The sequence below is a fragment of the Anser cygnoides genome, unplaced genomic scaffold, assembly GCF_040182565.1.
Source record: "Anser cygnoides isolate HZ-2024a breed goose unplaced genomic scaffold, Taihu_goose_T2T_genome scaffold_52_1, whole genome shotgun sequence".
Lineage (NCBI taxonomy): Eukaryota > Metazoa > Chordata > Aves > Anseriformes > Anatidae > Anser > Anser cygnoides.
The window spans coordinates 381,367-406,696 of NW_027103075.1; the positions used below are offsets into that span (position 1 = coordinate 381,367).

At 47.8% G+C, this 25,330-nt stretch overlaps 1 gene segment (V, D, J or C); it reads left to right on the plus strand.

The window, feature by feature from the left end:
• Positions 1-32: 32 nt before the first annotated feature.
• Positions 33-23,239, plus strand: LOC136789526 (Ig mu chain C region-like). The segment is given in 7 exon segments: positions 33-172; positions 12,497-12,802; positions 14,441-14,758; positions 15,870-16,193; positions 17,305-17,637; positions 22,181-22,308; positions 23,114-23,239. Coding segments are annotated over 7 exon segments (1,494 nt in total).
• Positions 23,240-25,330: the final 2,091 nt, after the last annotated feature.

Below are 25,330 nucleotides of genomic sequence, written 5' to 3' on the forward strand. Positions count from 1 at the left end.
AGGGGCCCGAATTGAGGCGAAAACGCCCTGAATTGGCTAAAATGTATATTTTTGGCTGCAAAATAGAGGTGGGAGGGGTTTTTGAGCGGCGGTTCGATGCCTTCGCCCCGTTGTGGTAATGCTGGTAGCATTGACCTGTGGGGCCACGGGACCGAGGTGACCGTCTCCTCCGGTAAGTCCTCCTGCCGAACGTCTCGCCACGGCGAATTTGGGACAATTTTCTCAAATTTTGGGCCAGGTGGGGGGCCGGAGGGCGGGCGGCCCCCCGCCTCGGGGGCCGAAAATGGGGCAAACCGGCCGTCGATGGGTCGAAATGCCCGATTTGGGGTCGACTTGGGGGGGAATTTTCGTCTGGAGGGTGTTTTCGTGGCAGAATTGGGTCAAAATGTCGATTTTTGGGTCGATTTTGATGGGGGGATATTCGGTCCAGGGGAGTTTGATGTCAGGACTGGGTGAAAATGTCGATTTTCAGGTCTTTCGGGGGGAAAAATTTCATGTGGCGGTGACTTGGTGGCAGGATCATGTCAAAAATATGATTTTAGGGTCTTTTTAGGGGGCAAAAATGAACTGAAGGCAGTTTGATGTCAGGATTGGGTCAAAAAGTTAATTTTCAGGTCTTTTTTGGGGGGGAAAAAATCATGTGGAGATGACTTGATGGCAGGATCATGTCAAAAATATGATTTTAGGGTGTTTTTAGGGGCGAAAAATTAACCGAAGGCAGTTTGATGTCAGGATTGGGTCAAAAAGTTAATTTTCAGGTCTTTTTTTGGGGGAAAAAAATCATGTGGAGATGACTTGATGGCAGGATCATGTCAAAAATATGATTTTAGGGTCTTTTTAGGGGCAAAAAATTAACCGAAGGCAGTTTGATGTCAGGATTGGGTCAAAAAGTCGATTTGGGAGTCTTTTAGAAAAAAAACAAATCACGCGGAGGTGATTTGTCGGCAGGATTAGGTCAAAAAGTCTTTGTCAGCCCTAAAATGTCTATTTTTAGATTTTTTTTTGGGGGGGGGGGTGGGGAAAAAAGGACGTGTGAGGGCCAAAGGCACCCAGGGGAAGGTTTTGGGGCTTAACTTGGCGTTTTTGTTGAGTTGAGTTTAATAGAGGTTTTGTGTAGAGTGGAAATGTCGATTTTTTTCTCTCCCCAGTTTATATATTTTATATATAATATATAAATTATATAATATATAAATTATATAATATATATATGTTTATATATATATAGAAATTATATATATATATTTATAAAATTTTTTATAATTTATAATTTATAATTTAAAATTTATAAAATTTATAATTTAAAATTTATAATTTTTTTCTGGGGGAGAAATTGCTTTGTTTGGGCAAGATGGGGAGGAAAAAAAAGGACTTTTCACGCAAAATTATGTCAGAAAATATATTTTGATAAATATATTTCTGACAGGGGAAGAGAGAGGACTTTGAATTTTGCAGTTTTTCAGTGTTTTTTTTTTTTAGGGTTTGGCAGTTGGGTCGTCCCTAGGGAGTTAATTTTCTCGGTGGTTTGGTCCCAAAGTTTGAGTTTCTAAGAAAAAAGAAATAGAGATTTCTATTTAATAGGACAATTTGATTATTATATATTATATTAGTCTTGGCGTCGAGCCCTAATTGAGGCTTTTTGAGAGCGTTTCGGGCGAAAGGACAGAAAAGTCCCTGTTTTTAGCGAAAATGGCCAGGGAGGTTAATTAACTGAAAAAATTATTGTGACCTGACCCAAAATAGTGGGTGAAGATTGAGGCTGAAGGACGAAATTTCAGGTAACGTCTCCCTTTTTCTTTGGGCTGTTTTTGGGGTGGTTTGAGTTAAATTTGCCAGGCTGACGTCCCTAAGTCTAGGTCCCCCCAAATCCTTCGGATTTTGTGGCTTTTTTTTCACGGATTTTCTCTGAAATGAGGCATTTTGGGGGCTCTTGGGTGACTTTCAGGGGGTCTTGGTGGCTAAAAATATCTTAATTTTATTGACAATCGCTTTTGAGGCAGTTTTAGGGGATTTTAGTGTTGTTAAAAGTTCACCCAAGTCAAAATCTAATCCCTTTTTTACCCAGAAAAAAGTTTAATAGGACATTTTTTGGGGCAGTTTTGGAGGAGTTTGACTTGTTTTGGACAAAGATCCCTTAAATAATATTATATCATAACCCTTATTTTTAATTCATTAATTAATAGGGACTTCATTAATTTAGACAAAAAACAGGAGTGGCTTGGGACTGTTAGTTATTCTTTTCCTCCCCTCCAAATTTGGCTATTTAACGATAAATTTTGATGCTCTTAATTTTTAAATGAGGCTTAAGCCTGCGTTTTTCACCCATTATTGTCGATTTTGGGCACAGTTTTGCCTTTATTCGCCAATAACTCCACAAAATCTCCCCGCAAGTCTCATTTTTAATTTAATATCCAAAATTAGGGTTTCCGGCACGGCAGTTTCTAAGGGTCTTACGCAGTAGGCAGGCTTGGAAGGAGGCATTTTGTGCTTAAATAGTGATTTTTCTGGTGTTTAGGGCAAAATAGTGATTTTTGGAGAGTTTCTCCTTAGAGTCTTAGTCGTTCTAGGTTGAAAAGAGCCAGGAATTGGGGTTTTTAAGAGCAGAGAGGCACATTTTTAGAGGGGGAACCCATTTTATTGCATTTCTTAATTAAGCCGTAAAAAGATAATTAGACTTTTTACCTCTCCGGCTGCAGATACGAGAATTTTAGCTAAATTCACGCAATAATCTGCTTTCCCCCCAAAAAAAGCAAGCACCCAATTATAGCAGAAAAAGAAAAAAAAAGGAGTAATTTGTGATGTTTAAGGTTTTTAGGTCAAAAAAAAGGGGGGTTATTTGAGGTTGCAGGTTCCATTTATTGCTTAAAATTATTTTAAATTGGTAATTATAATAATAATAACAATATATAGTGTGATATTATATAATAATATAACAAATATATAAAATATATAATGCATTATATTATATATATTATATATTATATGTACATTATATAATATATATTATATATATTATATATATTATATATATTATATATATTATATATTATATATAATATATGTTATATATATTATATAATATATATTATATATATTATATATATTATATATTATATATAATATATGTTATATATATTATATATTATATATTATATATATTATATATATTATATATATTATATATATTATATATATTATATATATTATATATTATATATATTATATATATTAAATATGTGTTATATATAGTGTATAAGAATTATGTATAATGATATTATTATAATTATCATCATTTAAAATAATTTTAATTTATTTTAACCCAAAATCGACTCCAGGAGCTTAATTATTTGCCTGGAGTTGGTGAAAAAATATTATTAAAAAGTTGTTGTTTTTTTCTTCTTTTTCCACCACGAATTTCCAACACTGCGGCCCAAAGCTTTAAAAATATAAAGAAATTAAATTAAAAGTCACTTTTTTTTTTTTTTTCCTCCTCTTTTCCACCTAAAATGGCTGATTTCAGCCCAGCTTGGTGGCCGGAAGTGGCAGCTGCGCTTGTTTTTCAGCTGGCTTTATTTTGAGGTTAGAATTGCCCGAAATAGCTCGGTTCTGGTTTCGAAAACAGCAAAAAAAGGGGAAGCGGGGGTTTTTCACCATTTTTGCATGTTAAATATACGAAAAAAAAAAGAAAAACAGAGAGCAAATCCTGTCTGAAAAAAAGCACCTGTTTTTTTGGGGAAAAATAACCCGCTTTGCAGGTGGCTGGGGTAAACAGCAGCTTTGGGCTAAAACCAGCGGGTTTCAGGCAAATTCATTTGATTCTGGCCGGGTTTCATTTCCCTGAAAATTGAGGGATTCACCTCGAAAAATATCGACAATTTCTAAGCCTAGCTACGTGCTTTAATGTATACATACACCACTCTACCTCGTTTAACGTATAGAAATGTATAGTTTATGTATAACATACCTTATAATATATTAAATATGGAGAGATAATAGATAGAATAATTAGATTTAATTACTAGAATAAATACATAGATAGAATTATTAGATTTAATATAAATATCAAATATAGCAAGCACATAATAGTAATTATTTCTAATATATATATATATATATATAACAAATGCATCCTATATATATGTCAGGCTTCTAATATATATATCTATTAGATATATCTGTCATATTTAATATATATTATATATATGTTATATATATTAGATAAACCGGCTATGTTTAATATCTAAAAAATAAATATATTAGATATATTTATTATATGCATTATATCTAAAATCTGTTGTATTTATTAGATACATAGATGTATATATCGATATATATATTATATCTAATATCTATCGCATATATTAGATATATTTTTTCGTATATATACAAGATATACATTTTTTGTATAGAAACATAACATAAAATACATATTTTATGTATATAGTTTGTATATCTAATATATAAGATAGATATTAGGTAGATATAACAGATATATATATAATATATAATAGACATATATAATATATAATAGATATTGGATATAATTAATGGATATATCTAATATATAATAATTATATAATATAATATATATATTTAACGGATATATCTAATATAAATATATAATATATAATATAGAATATAGAATTATATAGAATATAGAATATAGAATATAGAATATAGAATATAGAATATAGAATATAGAATATATATAATATATAATATATAATATATAATATATAATATATAATATATAATATATTAATATAATACATATAATGGATATCTGTAATATATAATAGCTATATATAATATATAATAGATATAATTAATGGATATATCTAATGCGTGTAATATATCTAATATGTATACCACATATCATAACGAATATATAACGAATATTGTAATTAATATTTAATGAATATGATATAGAGAGAGGATATTGGAGATATAACAGATATATGGAATATATATAATATATATGATATATATAAAATATATATTATATATAATATATATATATCGAATATATCAAATATATATTATATTTTATGGACCTACTATAGGCTATTTAATGATTTATATCACGATAGATAAACTAATTTAATTTAATTAATGAGCTGAAGGAAACCTATATATTTTTATAGAGATATTTGTAAATCTAAACATTAATTAATCGGCAGTAAATATTTCTATATTAACGAGATTTTAATCTTTATAAAACTAATTATGCCCACTAAATTTATAGAAAATTTATTAATTATCTCTATATTAATAAATAGGCGAGATACAAATTAGACATTCTTGATCGACAACCTATAGGCCCCAATTTAACCAAATTCAGCCGTTTTTAGCTAAAATCGAAAGACATTAAAACAGACAAATGAGGGGACAGGAAAGTGCAAAAATTAAAGAAAGCCACCCAACCTGCCCCCAAAAATGCAAGATTTGGGTGCGGAAAGGTGAAAAACCGCAAGTTTTTTTTAATTTCAACCTTTCCGAAGGGATTAATTAGCACTAATTAGCTTGATTAATTTTCCAAATTTTACATTAAGCCACTGAACCCAGTCCTCAAACCACATTTATTTGGCTTTTGCCCCAATTTGGACTTTTTCAAAGCAATTAACGCTTCGCGCTTAACGAGGCTGGTGTGGGGACTTAATGAGCTGGGTTAATTAGAGGCTGCTAGGGACTAATTGCACTAATTGATTGTTGTAATTGGATGAGTTTAAATGCACTGGTTGCTGGGACTGGCCCAGTATGGACCAGTATGAGGGCTCTGGAACTGGAGATACTAAACTGGATGTACTGGGGCTATAGGCTGCTGGTACTGGACCAGTACAGACCAGTAGAGGGGCTGTGGCACCAGTACTGCCTGTACTGGGACCAGTATGGGGGCCCCGGCACCAGTACTGCCCATACTGGGACCAGTACGGGGAATCTGGCACCTGCACTGGTGGTACTGGGACCAGTACGGGAGCACCAGTGCTAGTACTGCCCATACTGGGACCAGTACGGGGGCTCTGGCCCCTGCACTGGTGGTACTGGGACCAGTACAGGAGCTCCGGCCCCTGTACTGCCTGTACTGGGACCAGTACAGGGGTCCTGGCACCAGTACTGCCTGTACTGGGACCAGTACGGGGTCCCGGCCCCTGTACTACTGGTACTGGGAACAGTACAGGGGCCCCAGCACCTGTACTGGTGGTACCGGGACCAGCACAGGAGCTCCGGCACCTGTACTGGTGGTACTGGGACCAGTACAGGGTCCCGGCACCTGTACGGGTGGTACTGGGACCAGCACGGGAGCTCCGGCACCTGTACTGGTGGTACTGGGACCAGCACGGGAGCTCCGGCACCTGTACTGGTGGTACTGGGACCAGTACGGGAGCTCCGGCACCTCTACTGCCCGTACTGGGACCAGTACGGGGTCCCTGCACCTGTACTGGTGGTACTGGGACCAGTACGGGAGCTCCGGCACCTCTACTGCCTGTACTGGGACCAGTACGGGGGCCCCGGCACCTGTTCTGGTGGTACCGGGACCATTACAGGAGCTCCGGCACCTGTACTGCCCATACTGGGACCAGTACGGGGGACCCGGCACCAGTACTGCCCGTACTGGGACCAGTACAGGAGCTCCGGCACCTCTACTGCCCATACTGGGACCAGTACGGGGGCCCCGGCACCTGTACTGGTGGTACTGGGACCAGTACGGGAGCTCCGGCACCTCTACTGCCCGTACTGGGACCAGTATGGGAGCTCCGGCACCAGTACTGCCTGTACTGGGACCAGTACGGGAGCTCCGGCACCTGTACTGGCCGTCCTGGGACCAGTACGGGAGCTCCGGCACCTGTACTGGTGGTACTGGGACCAGTATGGGAGCTCCGGCAACAGTACTGCCTGTACTGGGAGCAGTACGGGAGCTCTGGCACCTGTACTGGTGGTACTGGGACCAGTACAGGGGCCCCAGCACCAGTACTGCCCGTACTGGGACCAGTACGGGGGCCCCGGCACCAGTACTGCCCGTACTGGGACCAGTATGGGGGCCCCGGCACCTGTACTGCCCGTACTGGGACCAGTACGGGAGCTCCGGCACCAGTACTGCCTGTACTGGTCCCAGTGCGGGAGCTCCGGCACCAGTACTGCCCGTACTGGGACCAGTATGGGAGCTCCAGCACCTGTACTGCCCGTACTGGGACCAGTACAGGAGCTCCGGCACCAGTACTGGTGGTACGGGGACCAGTACGGGGGCCCCGGCACCTGTACTGGTGGTACTGGGACCAGTACGGGAGCTCCGGCACCTCTACTGCCCGTACTGGGACCAGTACGGGAGCTCCGGCACCAGTACTGCCCGTACTGGGACCAGTACGGGAGCTCCGGCACCTCTACTGGTAGTACTGGGAACAGTACAGGAGCTCCGGCCCCAGTACTGCCCGTACTGGGACCAGTACGGGAGCTCCGGCACCTGTACTGGTGGTACTGGGACCAGTACGGGAGCTCCGGCACCTCTACTGCCCGTACTGGGACCAGTATGGGAGCTCTGGCACCAGTACTGCCCGTACTGGGACCAGTACGGGAGCTCCGGCACCTCTACTGGTGGTACTGGGACCAGTACGGGAGCTCCGGCACCAGTACTGCCTGTACTGGGACCAGTACGGGGGCCCCGGCACCTGTACTGGTGGTACTGGGACCAGTACGGGAGCTCCGGCACCAGTACTGCCCGTACTGGGACCAGTACGGGGGCCCCGGCACCTGTTCTGGTGGTACTGGGACCAGTACGGGAGCTCCGGCACCTGTACTGGTGGTACTGGGACCAGTACTGGAGCTCCGGCACTTCTACTGCCCGTACTGGGACCAGTACGGGGTCCCTGCACCTGTACTGGTGGTACTGGGACCAGTACGGGAACTCTGGCACCAGTACTGGTGGTACAGGGACAAGTACGGGGGCCCCGGCACCTGTACTGCCTGTACTGGGACCAGTACGGGGGCCCCGGCACCTGTTCTGGTGGTACTGGGACCAGTTCTAGGGTTCCGGCACCAGTAATGCCTGTACTGGGACCAGTACAAGAGGTCTGGCACCTGTACTGCCCGTACTGGGACCAGTACGGGAGCTCCGGCACCTCTACTGCCCATACTGGGACCAGTACGGGGGCCCCGGCACCAGTACTGGTGGTACTGGGACCAGTACGGGAGCTCCGGCACCAGTACTGCCCGTACTGGGACCAGTACGGGAGCTCCGGCAACAGTACTGCCTGTACTGGTCCCAGTACGGGAGCTCCGGCACCTGTTCTGGTGGTACTGGGACCAGTACGGGAGCTCCAGCAACAGTACTGGTGGTACTGGGACCAGTATGGGAGCTCCGGCACCAGTACTGCCCGTACTGGGACCAGTACGGGAACTCCGGCAACAGTACTGCCTGTACTGGTCCCAGTACGGGAGCTCCGGCACCTGTTCTGGTGGTACTGGGACCAGTACGGGAGCTCCAGCAACAGTACTGGTGGTACTGGGACCAGTACGGGAGCTCCGGCACCTCTACTGGTGGTACTGGGAACAGTACAGGAGCTCCGGCCCCAGTACTGCCTGTACTGGGACCAGTACGGGAGCTCCGGCACCTCTCCTGCCCGTACTGGGACCAGTACGGGAGCTCCGGCACCTGTACTGGTGGTACTGGGACCAGTACGGGAGCTCCGGCACCTCTACTGCCCGTACTGGGACCAATATGGGAGCTCTGGCACCAGTACTGCCCGTACTGGGACCAGTACGGGAGCTCCGGCACCTCTACTGGTGGTACTGGGACCAGTACAGGAGCTCCGGCACCAGTACTGCCCGTACTGGGACCAGTACGGGGGCCCCGGCACCTGTACTGGTGGTACTGGGACCAGTACGGGAGCTCCGGCACCAGTACTGCCCGTACTGGGACCAGTACGGGGGCCCCGGCACCTGTTCTGGTGGTACTGGGACCAGTACGGGAGCTCCGGCACCTGTTCTGGTGGTACTGGGACCAGTACGGGAGCTCCGGCACTTCTACTGCCCGTACTGGGACCAGTACGGGGTCCCTGCACCTGTACTGGTGGTACTGGGACCAGTACGGGAGCTCTGGCACCAGTACTGGTGGTACAGGGACAAGTACGGGGGCCCCGGCACCTGTACTGCCTGTACTGGGACCAGTACGGGGGCCCCGGCACCTGTTCTGGTGGTACTGGGACCAGTTCTAGGGTTCCGGCACCAGTAATGCCTGTACTGGGACCAGTACAAGAGGTCTGGCACCTGTACTGCCCGTACTGGGACCAGTACGGGAGCTCCGGCACCTCTACTGCCCATACTGGGACCAGTACGGGGGCCCCGGCACCAGTACTGGTGGTACTGGGACCAGTACGGGGGACCCAGCACCTGTACTGGTGATACTGGGACCAGTAGAGGAGCGCCAGCACCAGTACTGGTGGTACTTGAGCCAGTACGGGGGTTCCGGCACCAGTACTGGTGGTACTGGGACCATTACGGGGGACCCAGCACCTGTACTGCCCGTACTGGGACCTGTACGGGAGCTCCGGCACCAGTACTGCTCGTACTGGGACCAGTATGTGGGACCCAGCACCCGTACTGGTGGTACTGGGACCAGTACAGGAGCCCCGGCACCAGTACTGGTGGTACTGGAACCAGTACAGGGGGTTCCGGCACCATTACTGGTTGTACTGGGACCATTATGGGGGACCCAGCACCTGTACTGGTGGTGCTGGGACCAGTATGGGAGTGCCAGCACCAGTACTGGTGGTACTGGAACCAGTACAGGAGCTCCAGCATCATTACTGCCCATACTGGGACCAGTGCAGGGGTTCCGGCACCAGTACTGCTCATACTGGGACCAGTACGGGGGCTCCGGCACCAGTACTGGTGGTCCTGGGACCAGTAGGGGTCTGTGGCACCCGTTCTGGTGGTACTGGGACCAGTATGGGGATCTCTGGTACTGGTTGTACTGAACCGGGTCTACTGAGGCTATGGGATGCCCATACTTGACCAGTACGGACCAGTAAGGGCCAGTACGGACCAGTGAGTGCCAATAGGGACCAGTATAAACCAGTAAGGACCAGTATGTGGGCTGTGGCGCCGAACTGGGTGTACTGAGGCTATGGAGTGCTTGTACTGAACCAGTAAGGACCAGTAAAAACCCATAATGGACAATAGGGACCAGTGAGGCCCAGTATGAACCAGTAAGGACCAGTACGGGGATTTCTGGTACTGGTAGTACCGAACTGGGTGTACTGAGGCTATGGGATGCTCATACTTGACCAGTAAGGCCCAGTATGAACCAGTAAAGGCCAATAGGCACCAGTAAGGACCAGTATGGGGATTTCTGGTACTGGTAGTACTAAACTGGGTGTACTGAGGCTATGGGGTGCTAGTACTTGACCAGTATGAACCAGTAAGGCCCAGTATGAACCAGTAAAGGCCAATAAGGACCAGTAAGGCCCAGTATGGGGCTCTCTGATACTGGTGGTACTGAGCCGGGTGTACTGAGGCTATGGGGTGCTAGTACTTGACCAGTATGAATCAGTAAAGGCCAATAGGGACCAGTAAGGCCCAGTATGGGGATTTCTGATACTGGTAGTACTAAACTGGGTGTACTGAGGCTATGGCGTGCTAGTACTTGACCAGTATGAACCAGTAAGGCCCAGTATGAACCAGTAAAGGCCAATAGGGACCAGTAAGACCCAGTATGGGGATCTCTCATACTGGTGGTACTGAACTGGGTCTACTGAGCCTATGGGGTGCTAGTACTGGAACCAGTAAGGACCAGTAAAGACCCATAAGGGACAACAGAGTCCAGTGAGGACCAGTAAGGACCAGTATGGGGATTTCTGGTACTGGTAGTACTAAACTGGGTCTACTAGAGCTATGGTGTGCTAGTACTTGACCAGTATGAACCAGTATGAACCAGTAAAGCCCAATAGGGACCAGTAAGGACCAGTATGGGGATCTCTGATACTGGTCGTACTGAATTGGGTGTACTGAAGCTATGGGGTGCTAGTACTGGAACCAGTAAGGACCAGTAAAGACCCATAAGGGACAACAGAGTCCAGTGAGGACCAGTAAGGACCAGTACGGGGATTTCTGGTACTGGTAGTACTAAACTGGGTCTACTAGAGCTATGGTGTGCTAGTACTTGACCAGTATGAACCAGTAAGGCCCAGTATGAACCAGTAAAGGCCAATAGGGACCAGTAAGGACCAGTATGGGGATCTCTGATACTGGTGGTACTGAACTGGGTGTACTGAGGCTATGGGGTGCTAGTACTTGACCAGTATGAACCAGTAAAGCCCAATAGGGACCAGTAAGGACCAGTGTGGGGATCTCTGATACTGGTCGTACTGAACTGGGTGTACTAGAGCTATGGGGTGCTAGTACTTGACCAGTATGAACCAGTAAGGCCCAGTATGAACCAGTAAAGGCCAATAGGGACCAGTAAGGACCAGTATGGGGATCTCTGATACTGGTGGTACTGAACTGGGTGTACTGAGGCTATGGGGTGCTAGTACTTGACCAGTATGAACCAGTATGAACCAGTAAAGCCCAATAGGGACCAGTAAGGATCAGTATGGGGATTTCTGGTACTGGTAGTACTAAACTGGGTGTACTGAGGCTATGGGGTGCTAGTACTTGACCAGTATGAACCAGTATGAACCAGTATGAACCAGTAAAGGCCAATAGGGACCAGTAAGACCCAGTATGGGGATCTCTGATACTGGTGGTACTGAACCGGGTCTACTGAGCCTATGGGGTGCTAGTACTGGAACCAGTAAGGACCAGTAAAGACCCATAAGGGACAACAGAGTCCAGTGAGGACCAGTAAGGACCAGTACGGGGATTTCTGGTACTGGTAGTACTAAACTGGGTCTACTAGAGCTATGGTGTGCTAGTACTTGACCAGTATGAACCAGTAAGGCCCAGTATGAACCAGTAAAGGCCAATAGGGACCAGTAAGGACCAGTATGGGGATCTCTGATACTGGTGGTACTGAACTGGGTGTACTGAGGCTATGGGGTGCTAGTACTTGACCAGTATGAACCAGTAAAGCCCAATAGGGACCAGTAAGGACCAGTATGGGGATTTCTGGTACTGGTGGTACTGAACTGGGTCTACTGAGCCTATGGGGTGCTAGTACTGGAACCAGTAAGGACCAGTAAAGACCCATAAGGGACAACAGAGTCCAGTGAGCACCAGTAAGGCCCAGTACGGGGATTTCTGGTACTGGTAGTACTAAACTGGGTCTACTAGAGCTATGGGGTGCTCGTACTTGACCAGTAAGGACCCATAAGGCCCAGTATGTCCCAGTATGTCCCAGTATGTCCCAGTATGTCCCAGTATGTCCCAGTAAGGCCCAGTAAGGCCCAGTAAGGCCCAGTAAGGCCCCGTATGACCCAGTATGGCCCAGTATGACCCAGTACATCCCAGTACGTCCCAGTACGTCCCAGTCTGACCCCCCCCCTCCCCCTTTTCCCTCCCCCAGACTCCCCCCGCGGCCCCACCCTCTTCCCGCTGCTCTCCTGCGGCTCGTCCTCCTCGTCGCTCTACGCCGTGGGCTGCGTGGCCGTGGGCTACGTCCCCGGCGGCGTCACCCTCACCTGGACGAACGCGATCAACGACAGCGTGGCCGCCCCCAAAGCCGTCGCCTTCCCAGAAGCCCGCGGGGCCGGGGGCAACATGGCCGCCAGCCGGCTGCAGCTGCCGCTGCAGGACGGGAAGGCGCAGCAGCCCTTCTACTGCCGCGCCGCCCACCCACACGGCAACGCCGTGGTGAAGATCATCAACCCCGGTGAGTAGCGGTGGTGGCCTCCTCCTCCTCAGTGTATCCTCCTCAGTGTATCCTCCTTGTTGTATCTTCCTCCTGGGCGTCCTCCTCGTTGGTGGCCTCCTCGTTGTGTCTTCCTCGTTCCCGTCCTTCTTGTTTTGGCCTCCTCGTTGGTGTATCTTCCTCATTCATGCCTCCTCGTTGGTGGCCTCCTCGTTGGTGGCCTCCTCATTGTGTCCTACTCATTGGTGTCCTCGTCATTGTAGCCCCCTCATTGGTGTCCTCCTTGTAGTATCTTCCTTGTGGGTCTCCTCGTTCACGTCCTCCTTGTTGGTGTCCTCCTTGTTGGTGTCCTCCTTGTTGGTGTCCTCCTTGTTGGTGTCCTCCTTGTAGTATCCTTGTCGCTGTGTCCTCCTCATTGTATCTTCCTCATTCATGTCCTCCTCGTTGGTGTCCTCCTCGTTGTATCTTCCTCATTCATGTCCTCCTCGTTGGTGTCCTCCTCGTTGTATCTTCCTCATTCATGTCCTCCTCGTTGGTGTCCTCCTCGTTGTATCTTCCTCATTCATGTCCTCCTCATTGGTGGCCTCCTCATTGGTGGCCTCCTCACTGTGTCCTCCTCATTGTAGCCCGCTCATTGGTGTCCTCCTTGTTGGTATCCTCATTGTATCCTCCTCATTCCCATCCTCCTCGCTCCCATCCTCCTCGTTCCCATCCTCCTCGTTGGTGGCCTCCTCGTTGTATCTTCCTTGTGGGTCTCCTTGTAGTATCTTCCTCGTTGGTGGCCTTCTTGTTTTGTCCTCCTCGTTGGTGGCCTCCTCATTGTGTCCTACTCATTGGTGTCCTCCTCGTTGTAGCCCCCTCATTGGTGTCCTCCTTGTTGTATCTTCCTTGTGGGTCTCCTTGTAGTATCGTCCTCCTCATTGGTGGCCTCCTCGTTGGTGTCCTCCTCGTTGGTGGCCTCCTCATTCCCGTACTCCTTATTGTATCTTCCTCGTTGGTGGCCTCCTCGGTCTTCTCCTGAGCCTCCTCTTGGTCCTTCTTGGTCCTCCATCTTCTCCTGAGCCTCCTCTTGGTCCTTGGTCCTTCTCCTTCTCCTGAGCCTCCTCTTGGTTTGTCCTCCATCTTCTCCTGAGCCTCCTCTTGGTCCTCCATCTTCTCCTGAGCCTCCTCTTGGTCCTTCTTGGTCCTTCTCCATCTCCTGAGCCTCCTCTTTGTCCTCCATCATCTCCTGAGCCTCCTCTTGGTCTTCTCCATCTTCTCCCGAGCCTCCTCTTGGTCCTTCTTGGTCCTTCTCCATCTCCTGAGCCTCCTCTTGGTCCTCCACCTTCTCCTGAACCTCTTTTTGGTCCTTCTTGATCCTCCTCCACCTGAGCCTCCTCTTGGTCCTTCATCTCCTCCGATCTTCTCCCGAGTCCTCCTCTTGGCCCTTCTTGGCCCTTCTTGGCCCTTCTTGGCCCTTCTTGGCCCTTCTTGGCCCTTCTTGGCCCTTCTTGGTCCTTCTCCTTCTCCTGGTCTTCTCCTCCACCTCCTCCTGAACCTCCTCTTGACCCTTCTCCACCCTCCACCTCCTCCTGAACTTCCTCCTGCTCCTCCACCTCCTCCTCCTCTTCTCCCCCACCCCCCCTTAACCCTCTCCCCTCCCCCCCCCAAAAAAACCAGGCTTCCCGGTCGTCCCCGTCCCCCCGGTCGTCTCCATCCACCCCCCGTCCCGCGAGGACTTCGAGGGCCCCTACAGGAACTCCAGCCTCCTCTGCCGCGTCCACGGGCCTCGCCGCCTCACCGCCGTCTCCTGGCTGAAGAACGGCGCCGCCGTCACCTCCGGCGCCGTCACCACCGGGGCGGTGACCGAGGGCACCGGCGCCTACGTCACCGACAGCCACCTGAGCGTCACCGAGGCCGAGTGGGACGCCGGCACCATCTACACCTGCCAGGTGGACGGGGAGATGAGGAACACCAGCAAGGCCCTGGAGTGCGGCTGTAAGTGGTCACCTCACGTTGGTTTTTTTTGGGGGGGAAATGACCAAAATCCCAATTTTGGTGCCACCAAACCCATCCTTGAAACTAAGGTCAGGTAGAAACGATATCTTCAGCCTTATTTTTGGGGAGGAACCAGCCAAAATCCAAATTTTGGTTCCACCAAACCCATCCTTGAAACTTAGGTCAGGCAGAAGTGATGCCCTCACCTTTATTTTTGGGGAGAAACCAAGCAAAATCCAAATTTTGGTTCCACCAAACCCATCCTTGAAACTTAGGTCAAGCAGAAGTGATGCTCTCACCTTTATTTTTGGGGAGGAACCAGGCAAAATCCCAATTTTGGTGCCTCCAAACCCATCCTTGAACCTTAGATAAGTCAGAAGTAATGCCCTCACCTTTATTTTTGGGGAGAAACCAGGCAAAATCCCGATTTTGGTGCCACCAAACCCATCCTTGAACCTTAAGTAAGAAAGAAGTAATGCCCTCACCTTTATTTTTGGGGAGGAACCAGCCAAAATCCAAATTTTGGTGCCACCAAACCCATCCCTGAACCTTAAGTCAGGTAGAAACGATATCTTCAGCCTTATTTTTGGGGAGGAACCAGCCAAAATCCCAATTTTGGTGCCTCCAAACCCATCCTTGAACCTTAAGTAAGATAGAAGTGATGCCTTCACCTTTATTTCTGGGGGGGAACCAGGCAAAATCCCAATTTTGGTGCCACCAAACCCATCCCTGAACCTTAGGTAAGATAGAAGTGATGCCTTCACCCTTATTTTTGGGGAGGAACCAGCCAAAATCCCAATTTTGGTTCCACCAACCCCATCCCTGAACCTTAGATGAGGTAGAAATTATGCCCCCACCCTTATTTTTGGGGAAGAAACAGGGAAAATCCCAACTTTGGTTCCACTAAACCCATCCTTGAACCTTAGAGAAGGTAGAAGTGCTGCCCTTACCCTTATTTTTTGGGGAAAAAACAGGCAAAATCCCAACTTTAGTGCCACCAACCCTGTCTTTCTCATCGTTTGGGCACACCTGCTTATTTTTTTGGGGGGCGGGGGGAAAAAAAAAACCCAACTAAACCCCAACGCCCCTGCTCACCGACCTCTTCCGGTAGATAAACCCGAGAGCAGCGACATCACGGTCCGCGTGCTCCCCCCGTCCTTCGTGGACATCTTCAATGAGAAGGTGGCCAAGCTGACCTGCAAGGTGAGCAACCTGCCCACCGTGGAGGGGCTGGTCATCTCCTGGTTCAAGGAGGACAGGCAGAAGCTGGAGACCAAGACCACACCCCGCGTCCTCCAAGCCAACGGCCTCTACTGGGTGGAAGGGGTGGCCAGCGTCTGCGCCGACGAGTGGAACAAGGAGGAGGTCTACACCTGCAAGGTCAGCCACCCTGAGCTGCTCTTCCCCGTCGAGGAGAAGCTGCAGAAGGCCACCGGTGAGTCCTCTCGCCAAATTGGGGGGGGGGGGAAGGGGGAAATCGCAACTCTCCTCCTCCATTTATTGAATTTATTTCACCAAAAAATTGAGAAATGGGAACGCGATCGATTGCTTGTGGCTCTCTTCCTCCATTTATTGAATTTATTTCACCAAAAAATTAAGAAACGAGAACGCGATCGATTGCTTGCGGCCCTCTTCCTCCATTTATTGAGTTTATTTCACCAAAAAATTAAGAAATGAGAACGCGATCGCATCGCTCCTTGATTTTTTTTGCTAGTTTTGGGGAGAAAAGGTGGTGTTGGTGTCGCTGATGCTATTTTTTTTCCCCATATCTGCAAAAAAAAAAAAAAAGGAGGTGTGATTGCGTCGCGGATTTGCGAACGTAGGGAAAGAGCGCTGCGAATTCATCGAGGATTCGGAAATGTAGGGAAAAAGTGCTGCAATTGCATCACAGATTCGAAAAAAAAAAAAAAACAGAAAAAGTGTGGTGTGATTGTATCACAAATTTGCAAAAAAATGAAGAAAAGGCATTGAAATTTCATCTCAACTTTGCAAGAACAAAGAAAACGTGTCGCAATCGCACTGCAAATTTGGAAAAACAAAGAAAATGTGTTCCAATTACATCACAATTTTGCAATAACAAAGAAAAAGCATTGCAATTGCACCGCAAATTCATAAAAAAACAAAGAAAAGGTGTTGCAATTGCATTGCAAATTTGCAAAAATTAAGAAAAGGTGTTGCAGTTCCATCCCAAATTAGTAAAAATCGAAGAAAAAACATTGCAATCGCATCTCAGATTTGGCAAAACAAAGAAAAAACGTTGCAATCGCATCTGAAATTTGGAAAAACAAAGAAAAAGCGTTGCAATCGCACCTGAAATTTGCAAAAACAAAGAAAAAGCATTGCAATCACATCTGAAATTTGCAAAAACAAAGAAAAAGCATTGAAATTGCATCTGAAATTTGCAAAAACAAAGAAAAAGCACAGAAATCGCACTGGAAATTTGCAAAAACAAAGAAAAAGCGTAGCAATCTCACCGCGGATTGGCAAGAAAAGTGAATAACGAGCGCTCCAATTGCATCCCACCCCCCCGTCTCCCTTCCTTGCAGAGCGCGACGCCAAGCCCCCCGCCCTCTACGTCTTCCCCCCTCCTCCGGAGCAGCTCAGCGCCCACGAGACCGCCACCGTCACCTGCTTGGCCAAGGGCTTCAACCCTCCGGACCTCTTCATCCGCTGGCTGCGCAACGGCGAGCCCTTGCCGGCCTCCGACTACGTCACCATGCCGCCCGCCGCCGAATCGCAGTCGGCGCGCACCTACTTCACCTACAGCGCCCTCAGCGTGGCCACCGACGACTGGGGGGCCGGCAACGTCTTCACCTGCTTGGTCGGCCACGAGCGGTTGCCCTTGCAGGTGGCCCAGAAGTCGGTGGACAAGTCCTCGGGTAAACCCACCTCGGTCAACGTCTCCCTGGTGCTCTCCGACACCGCCAGCTCCTGCTATTAAAAAAAATCATCATCATCATCCCCCCCTCCTCCTCCTCCTCCCTCCATCGGTTTCGCATCAACGTGTTCAAGACGCCCCCCCCCCCCCAAAAACCAGTTGTTTCAGTGCAAAATGTATTTAACTCTCTTCCTCTCCCCCAAAAAACTGTTGTTTTTTTTTTTTTTGCAATGCAGAACGTCTTCAACTGCCCCCCCATAATTCGTTTTTTTTTTTCCAACGTGGGATGTTATAATCCCCCCAGAATTCATTTTACAGGGTGGAACTTCTCAAAACCTCCATTAAAATCTGTTTTTTTTTTCAACACCCAAACATGCCTGATTCTCCCCAAAATCTGCTTTTTGCTGTGCAAAACATATTAAAACATCCATCGAAACTCTTTTCCGCAACACAAAACGCCTTCAACCGCCCCCAAAATTCGTTTTCTTTCAACGTGGGATGTGTTGAGATCCCCCCCAGCTTTCATTTTGCAGTGTGAAACGCGTTGAAGTCTCCCAAAACTTGGCTTTTCCGATGCAAAATGTGTGAAAACATCCCTGAAAATGGGTTTTTGCGACCAGGAACACGTTCAAGTCTCCCCAAAATTTCATTTTGCGGTGCCAAACATCCCTTAAAAAACGTGTTTCTGCAATGCAAAATGTGTTAAAGTCCCCCAGAAGCTGTTTTTTGCCGTGCAAAATCTCATAAAGTCCCCTAAAAATGTGTTTTTGCGATGGGAAACGTGCTAAAATATCCACCCAAACGGCTTTTTGCGTTGTTAAATGTGTTAAAGTCCCCCCAAAAGCTGGTTTTTGCAGTGGGAAAAGTGTCCAGATTCCACCAAAACGTGTTTCTGCAGGGCAAAATGTGCCAAAAAGCCCCTCAAAATGTTTCTGCAATGCCCCAAAAAAATGTTTCTGCAATGCAAAATGTTTAAAAATTCCCCAGAAATGTTTCTGCAGTGCAAAAAAAAGCCTTGTTCCTTCGATGCGAAATGTACCCCAGATCCCCCAAAACTCTGTTTCTGCAACCCCAAAACTTGTCAACCTCCCCCCCTCGAGACTTGTATCCGCGGTGCAAAACCTGTGACCCCCCCCCTGCCCCCTCCCCGGGGGCGAACCGACGGAAATAAAGCAAAACGATGGATTTTTGTTGGAAAGCAGACCAAAAGCTCACTTTTGTCCGGGCTGGGCAGGGCGGGGGGCGCGCGGCGGTGCAGGCGGCGGCTCTGTGCATCGCGGGCCCTGCTGATCCTTTGCTTCGTGCTCTTTGCGTCGTGGCCTTTGCAAATCCTTTGCGTAATCCTCTTTGGATCATGGCCTTTGGAAATCTTTTCCTCTTGCTCTTTGCAGCGTGGTCTTTGCAAATCTTCCCTTCGTCCTCTTCGCATCTTGGTCTTTGCATCATGTTTTTTGCAAATCCTTTGCTTCGTCCTCTTCGGATCGTGGCCTTTGGAAATCTTTGTGTCGTGGGCTTTGCGATTTTTTCCTTCATCCTCTTTGCATCGTGGTCTTTGCGTCTTGGTCTTTGCAAATCCTTTCCATCTCTTTGCATCTCGGTTTTGCATCCCGTTCTTTGCAAATCCTTGCATCATGGTCTTCGCATCAAGGTCTTTGTAAATCCTTCCTTCGTCCTCTTTGCGTCTTGGTCTTTGCAAATCCTTTCCATCTCTTTGCATCTCGGTCTTTGCATCCTGTTCTTTGCATCCTGTTCTTTGCAAATCCTTGCATCATGGTCTTCGCATCAAGGTCTTTGTAAATCCTTCCTTCGTCCTCTTTGTGTCTTGGTCTTTGCATCTTGGTCTTTGCAAATCCTTTGCTTAATCCTCTTTGGATCATGGTCTTTGGAAATCTTTGCCTCTTGCTCTTTGCATCTTGGTCTTTGCATCGTGTTCTTTGCAAATCTTTCCTTCGTCCTCTTTGTATCTTCGTCTTTGCACCTCGGTCTTTGCAAATCTTTGCATCTTGGTCTTTGTAAATCCTTTGCGTCTCCTCGCAGCCTTCTCCTTGCGTCGTGGTCTTTGCAAATCCTTTGCTTGGTCCTCTTTGGATCATGGTCCTTGCAAATCTTTGCGTCTTGGTCTTTGCATCTTGGTCTTTGTGTCTTGGTCTTTGCATCTTGGTCTTTGTAAATCCTTTTTCTTGCATCTCCTTGCATCCTGGTCTTTGCATCTTGGTCTTTGCATCATGGTCTTTGCAAATCTTTCCTTCGTCCTCTTCGCATCTTGGTCGTGTTTTTTGCAAATCCTTTGCTTCGTCCTCTTTGGATCATGGCCTTTGGAAATCTTTGTGTCGTGGGCTTCACAAATCTTTCCTTCGTCCTCTTCGTACCTTGGTCTTTGCGTCATGGTCTTTGCAGATCCTTTGCATCATGGTCTTTGGAAATTCTTGCTCCTTGGTCTTCGCACCTTGGTCTTTGCAACTGCTTTCCACCCCCTCGCATCCTGCCCCTTGCATCGTGCTCTTTCCATCATGGTCTTTGCAAGTCCTTTGCGTCTCGGTCGTTGCGTCTTGGTCTTCCCACTACCCCCTTCGCAAATCCCTTGCACCTCTTTGCAGGAAGGTCCTTGCGTCGCGCTCTTTCCAAACCCTTCGCTTCGTGCTCTTTGCATCATGGTCCTTGCAAATCCTTTGCACCTTGCTCTTTGCAAATCCTTTGCACCTTGCTCTTTGCAAATCCTTTGCACCTTGCTCTTTGCACCGTCCTCTTTGCAGGTCCTCCACTTCGTGCTCCTCGCAGACCCTTCGCGTCCCTCGCACCGCGCTCTTCGTTCCCGCAGCGCCCTCTGCAGCTCCTGCAGCCTCCGCCTTCCGCAGCCTCCTTGTCCTCGTGTCCTCCTTGTCCTCGTGTCCTCCTCATCTTCCCCTGTCCTCGTTTTCTTGCATCCTCCTCGTCCTCGTGTCCTCCTCGTCCTCGTGTCCTCCTCGTCCTCGTGTCCTCCTCATCCTCGTGTCCTCCTCGTCCTCGTGTCCTCCTCCTCTTTGTGTCCTCCTCTTCTTCGTGTCCTCCTCATCCTCATGTCCTCCTCCTCTTCGTGTCCTCCTCGTCCTCGTGTCCTCGTCATCTTCGTGTCCTCCTCCTCCTCCTGTCCTCGTCATCTTTGTGTCCTCCTTGTCCTTGTGTCCTCCCCATCTTCGTGTCCTCAATTTCTTGTCTTCCTCCTCATCCTCGTGTCCTCCTCTTCCTTGTGTCCTCCTCCTCTTCATGTCCTCATCCTCGTGTTGTCCTCATCCTCGTGTCCACCTCATCCTCATGTCCTCCTCTTCGTGTCCTCCTCTTCTTCGTGTCCTCCTCTTCCTCGTGTCCTCCTCCTCTTCCTTGTGTCCTCCTCCTCCTCGTTTCCTCCTCTTCCTCGTGTCCTCCTCATCCTCGTGTCCTCCTCCTCCCCGTGTCCTCCTCCTCCCCGTGTCCTCCTCCTCTTCGTGTCCTCCTCCTCTTCGTCTCCTCCTTGTCCTCGTGTCCTCCTCCTCTGTGTCCTCCTCTTCCTCGTGTCCTCCTCTTCCTCGTGTCCTCCTCATCCTCATGTCCTCCTCCTCTTCATGTCCTCCTCATCCTCATGTCCTCCTCGTCTTCGTGTCCTCCTCCTCTTCATCTCCTCCTTGTCCTCGTGTCCTCCTCCTCTGTGTCCTCCTCTTCCTCGTGTCCTCCTCTTCCTCGTGTCCTCCTCATCCTCATGTCCTCCTCCTCTTCATGTCCTCCTCATCCTCATGTCCTCCTCGTCTTCGTGTCCTCCTCCTCGTCGTGTCCTCCTCCTCCTCACGTCCTCCTCGCGTCCTCACCTTACACCACCCTCAGCCTCGCTTCCCCTTGCTGCAGCTTGCCCGAGATTCTGGCCCTTTTTTCCCCCCTAAAATCCCACAAAATCGGTTAATCTACCTCTCCCAGAAGACCCTTCGCTTATTTTTGGGGGAGAAAAATGCAAAATTGGCTTTTTTTTTTTTTTTTGGAGGTCAGGCACACGCTGCAGCGACTGACTGCAAAAAAAGGGGGGCGGCCTGTGTAAGGGAGCCAAATGCAGGGCGGGCACCCCATGGGATTCCCCAAACCCGGCATTTTGGGTCTAAAAAAGCCAATTTAGGTAAAAAATAAATAAATAAACAACGAGGAACAGGACCACCCTCTGACGCACAACATGGAGAAATCCAGCTGCGCAAGGGATTGGCATGGCCCTGCCCCCCCCAACCCCCCAACCCGCTTTTGGGGTGAATTCTTCCATTTTTGGGGCCTCACATCTCATGATTTTGAGTTAAACTTTTCATTTTTGAGGATTTTGGGGGGTTATTTTCGGCCAGGCTTGCTCAGCGCCCCGCGTTTCCCAGCCCGTGGATGCCGCGCCGCCGCGTTCACCGCTCGCAGCCCCTGAAACCCCAGGGATTTTCCGTCCCTGGTGACAGCCGGACCTAAAATCGCTCAAAATTGACCCAAAACCAGCCCCCTTTTATTTATTTATTTTTTTCGTACTCCCGCGGCGACGGCGCTAACTCGCTCTCGCCTCTTGTCCCAAGCCTTCCTGGACGCCTACACGGAGGTGGAGGAGGACGACGACCTCAACAACCTGTGGACGACGGCGTCGACCTTCATCGTCCTCTTCATCCTCAGCCTCTTCTACAGCGCCACTGTCACCTTGATCAAGGTACGGATTTTGGGGGGGAAAACGCCCCAAAATGGGGCTGGTTGGGTGGTCACCGGGAGACGAGGGACGTGGGGATGAGATCCACCACGTCCAAGAGCCATTGAGTTGCGATGGTGCAACCTCCCATCACCTCCCACACTCATAAATACATTTTACCCTCAAAATTTTGCAAAAATCTCTGTTTTTTACCCCATTTCAAGACTTTTTAGCATCAATCCCATCTCCTATCGACTTTTATTTACGCAGAATTGGGTTGAAAGATGAAGAATTGGATCCAGCACATGCAACGAGCCATTAAGTTGTAACAACACAACCTCCCACCTCTTCCTCACACCCATAAATTCAAATTTTCCCCCCAGTTTTGCAAAAATCTCCATTTTTTACCCCATTTCAAGACTTTTTAGCATCAATCCCATCTCCTAATGACTTTTATTTACTAAAAATTGGGTTAAAAGATGAAGAATTGGATCCAGCACATGTAACGAGCCATTAAGTTGCAACAACATAACCTCCTATCTCTTCCTCGCACTCATAAATTCAAATTTTCCCCCCAATTTTGCAAAACTCTCCATTTTTTACCCCATTTCAAGACTTTTTAGCATCAATCCCATCTCCTAATGACTTTTATTTACACAGAATTGGGTTGAAAGATGAAGAATTGGATCCACCACATGCAACGAGCTGTTGAGTTGTAACAACACAACCTCCCACCTCTTCCTCGCACTCATAAATTCAAATTTTCACCCAAATTTTGCAAAAATCTGAATTTTTAATTAACCGAAAGCCTCATTTTCCCCATCTCCAGGTGAAATAACCCGGCTCCTGTCGGATTTTGCTGCCCGCCGTCGCCAGACGCCTTCTCCACGTGGTGCGACCCCCCTCCCCTTCCCTTTTCCTTGTAAATAGTCGCCGCGAAAAATAAACTTTTTTTTTTTTTTTTTTCCCTCCGGGCTCCGTGTGGTTTTGTGCGTGCGCCGTGCATCGTGCCAGGATTTGGGATTTTTTTTTTGGAAAAGAAATTGATTTTCATGTTTTTGCAATTTATTTTTTATTTTTTATTTTTTTTTTTTCGCAGTGGATTGCATGCTCTTGCAATTTATTTGGGGGTTTTTTTGCAATGGATTGCATGCTTTTGCAATTTTAAAAATTATTATTATTTTTTGCAATGGATTTCATGCTCTTGCAATTTGTTTTTGTTTTTTTTTTGCAACGGATTTCATGCTCTTGCAATTAATGGGGAAGGTTTTGCAATGGATTGCTTGCTCTTGCAATTTATTTGGTTATTTTTTGCAGTGGATTGCATGCTTTTGCAATTTTATTATTATTATTATTTATTTATTATTATGATTATGATTATGATTATTATTTTGCAATGAATTACATGCTCTTCCAATTTGTTTTAATTTTTTTTTTGCGATGGATTACATGCTCTTCCAATTAATTTGTTTTTTTTTGCAATGGATTGCATGCTTTTGCAATTTATTTGGGGGGTTTTGCAACGGATTGCATGCCCTTGTAATATTTTATTTTATTTTATTTTATTTTATTTTATTTTATTTTATTTTATTTTAATTTTATTTTTTTTATTTTATTTTATTAAGATAAGATCGTGTTGGGCCTTCCAAGATCTTGTTGGGTCTTCCAAGGCCACGTTGGGTCCTGAAAGACCTTGTTGGGTCTTCCAAGACCACGTTGAGTTTCCCAAGACCTTGTTGGGTCTTCCAAGACCACGTTGGGTCTTCCAAGACCTTGTTGGGTCTTCCAAGGCTATGTTGGGTCTTCCAAGGCCATGTTGGGTCTTCCAAGGCCGCATTGGGTCTTCCAAGACCACGATGGGTCTTCCAAGACCTTGTTGGGTCTTCCAAGACCACCTTGGGTCCTGCAAGACCTTGTTGGGTCTTCCAAGGCCATGTTGGGTCTTCCAAGACCACGTTGCGTCCTGCAAGACCTTGTTGGGTCTTCCAAGACTTTGTGGGGTCTTCCAAGACCACCTTGGGTTTTCCAAGACCACGTTGGGTCCTGCAAGACCTTGTTGGGTCTTCCAAGACCACGTTGAGTCTCCCAAGACCTTGTTGGGTCTTCCAAGCCCACGTTGGGTCTCCCAAGACCGCGTTGGGTCTTCCAAGACCACGTTGAGTTTCCCAAGACCTTGTTGGATCTTCCAAGACCACATTGAGTTTCCCAAGACCACGTTGGGTCTTCCAAGACCGCGTTGGGTCTTCCAAGACCGCGTTGGGTCTTCCAAGACCACGTTGGGTCTTCCAAGACCATGACCGGGCAGCCAATTAGCATCGGGAAAGGGTCGTTAGGGGTTAATTAGATGGGTTAATGATGGCGTCCCCTGCCCAACGGACCTCTGGGATTGCGGTGGGCCGAGCTTCGTGAAATGGGGCGGAGGAGGAGCAATAACCACAATCTCCACCTTCATCATGCTCTTCTTCCTCATCTTCTACAGCAGAGCCCAGGCCCCGCCCCCTCCGTCCCCACCTTCCCATTGGCCAACGGCCTCGGAGGGAGAACAAGCCACGAAACAGGGCGAAATCCACCAGAAAATGCCCCAAAAACCGTTCAAATCCCACTTTATTACCAAATTTCCCATCTTTGCTTCTCCGTTTCCGTATTTTCGATAAAAAATCCGCATTTCCCCGCGCTCCTGCCATGTTTTTTCCCATCACGCACCGCGTCCCTCCGTGCGAAAGGCGCCGGGGGCGGTTTTGGGGCAGGAAACGGCTATTTTGGGTGCGGTGACTCAGAGGGAGAAGCGCGGTTCAGGTAAACAGGACACATCTGGCCGGGGTGACGCCAAAATCCAGATGTTCGGCGCTGCTTTTTTTGGGGGGAAAACAACCAGTTTCTGCTCCCCGAATGACTCAGGCAGCGGCCCAAGAAACCACGACGGGGAGGAAAGAGGAGAAATGAAAATGGCTTTTATCGTAAACAGGATTTTGAGGTTTTTGGTCCAAAAAATGAAATTTTGGCTCCCCGGCACGCAATCAAGCCACGGAGGGGTGCAGGGCCAGGG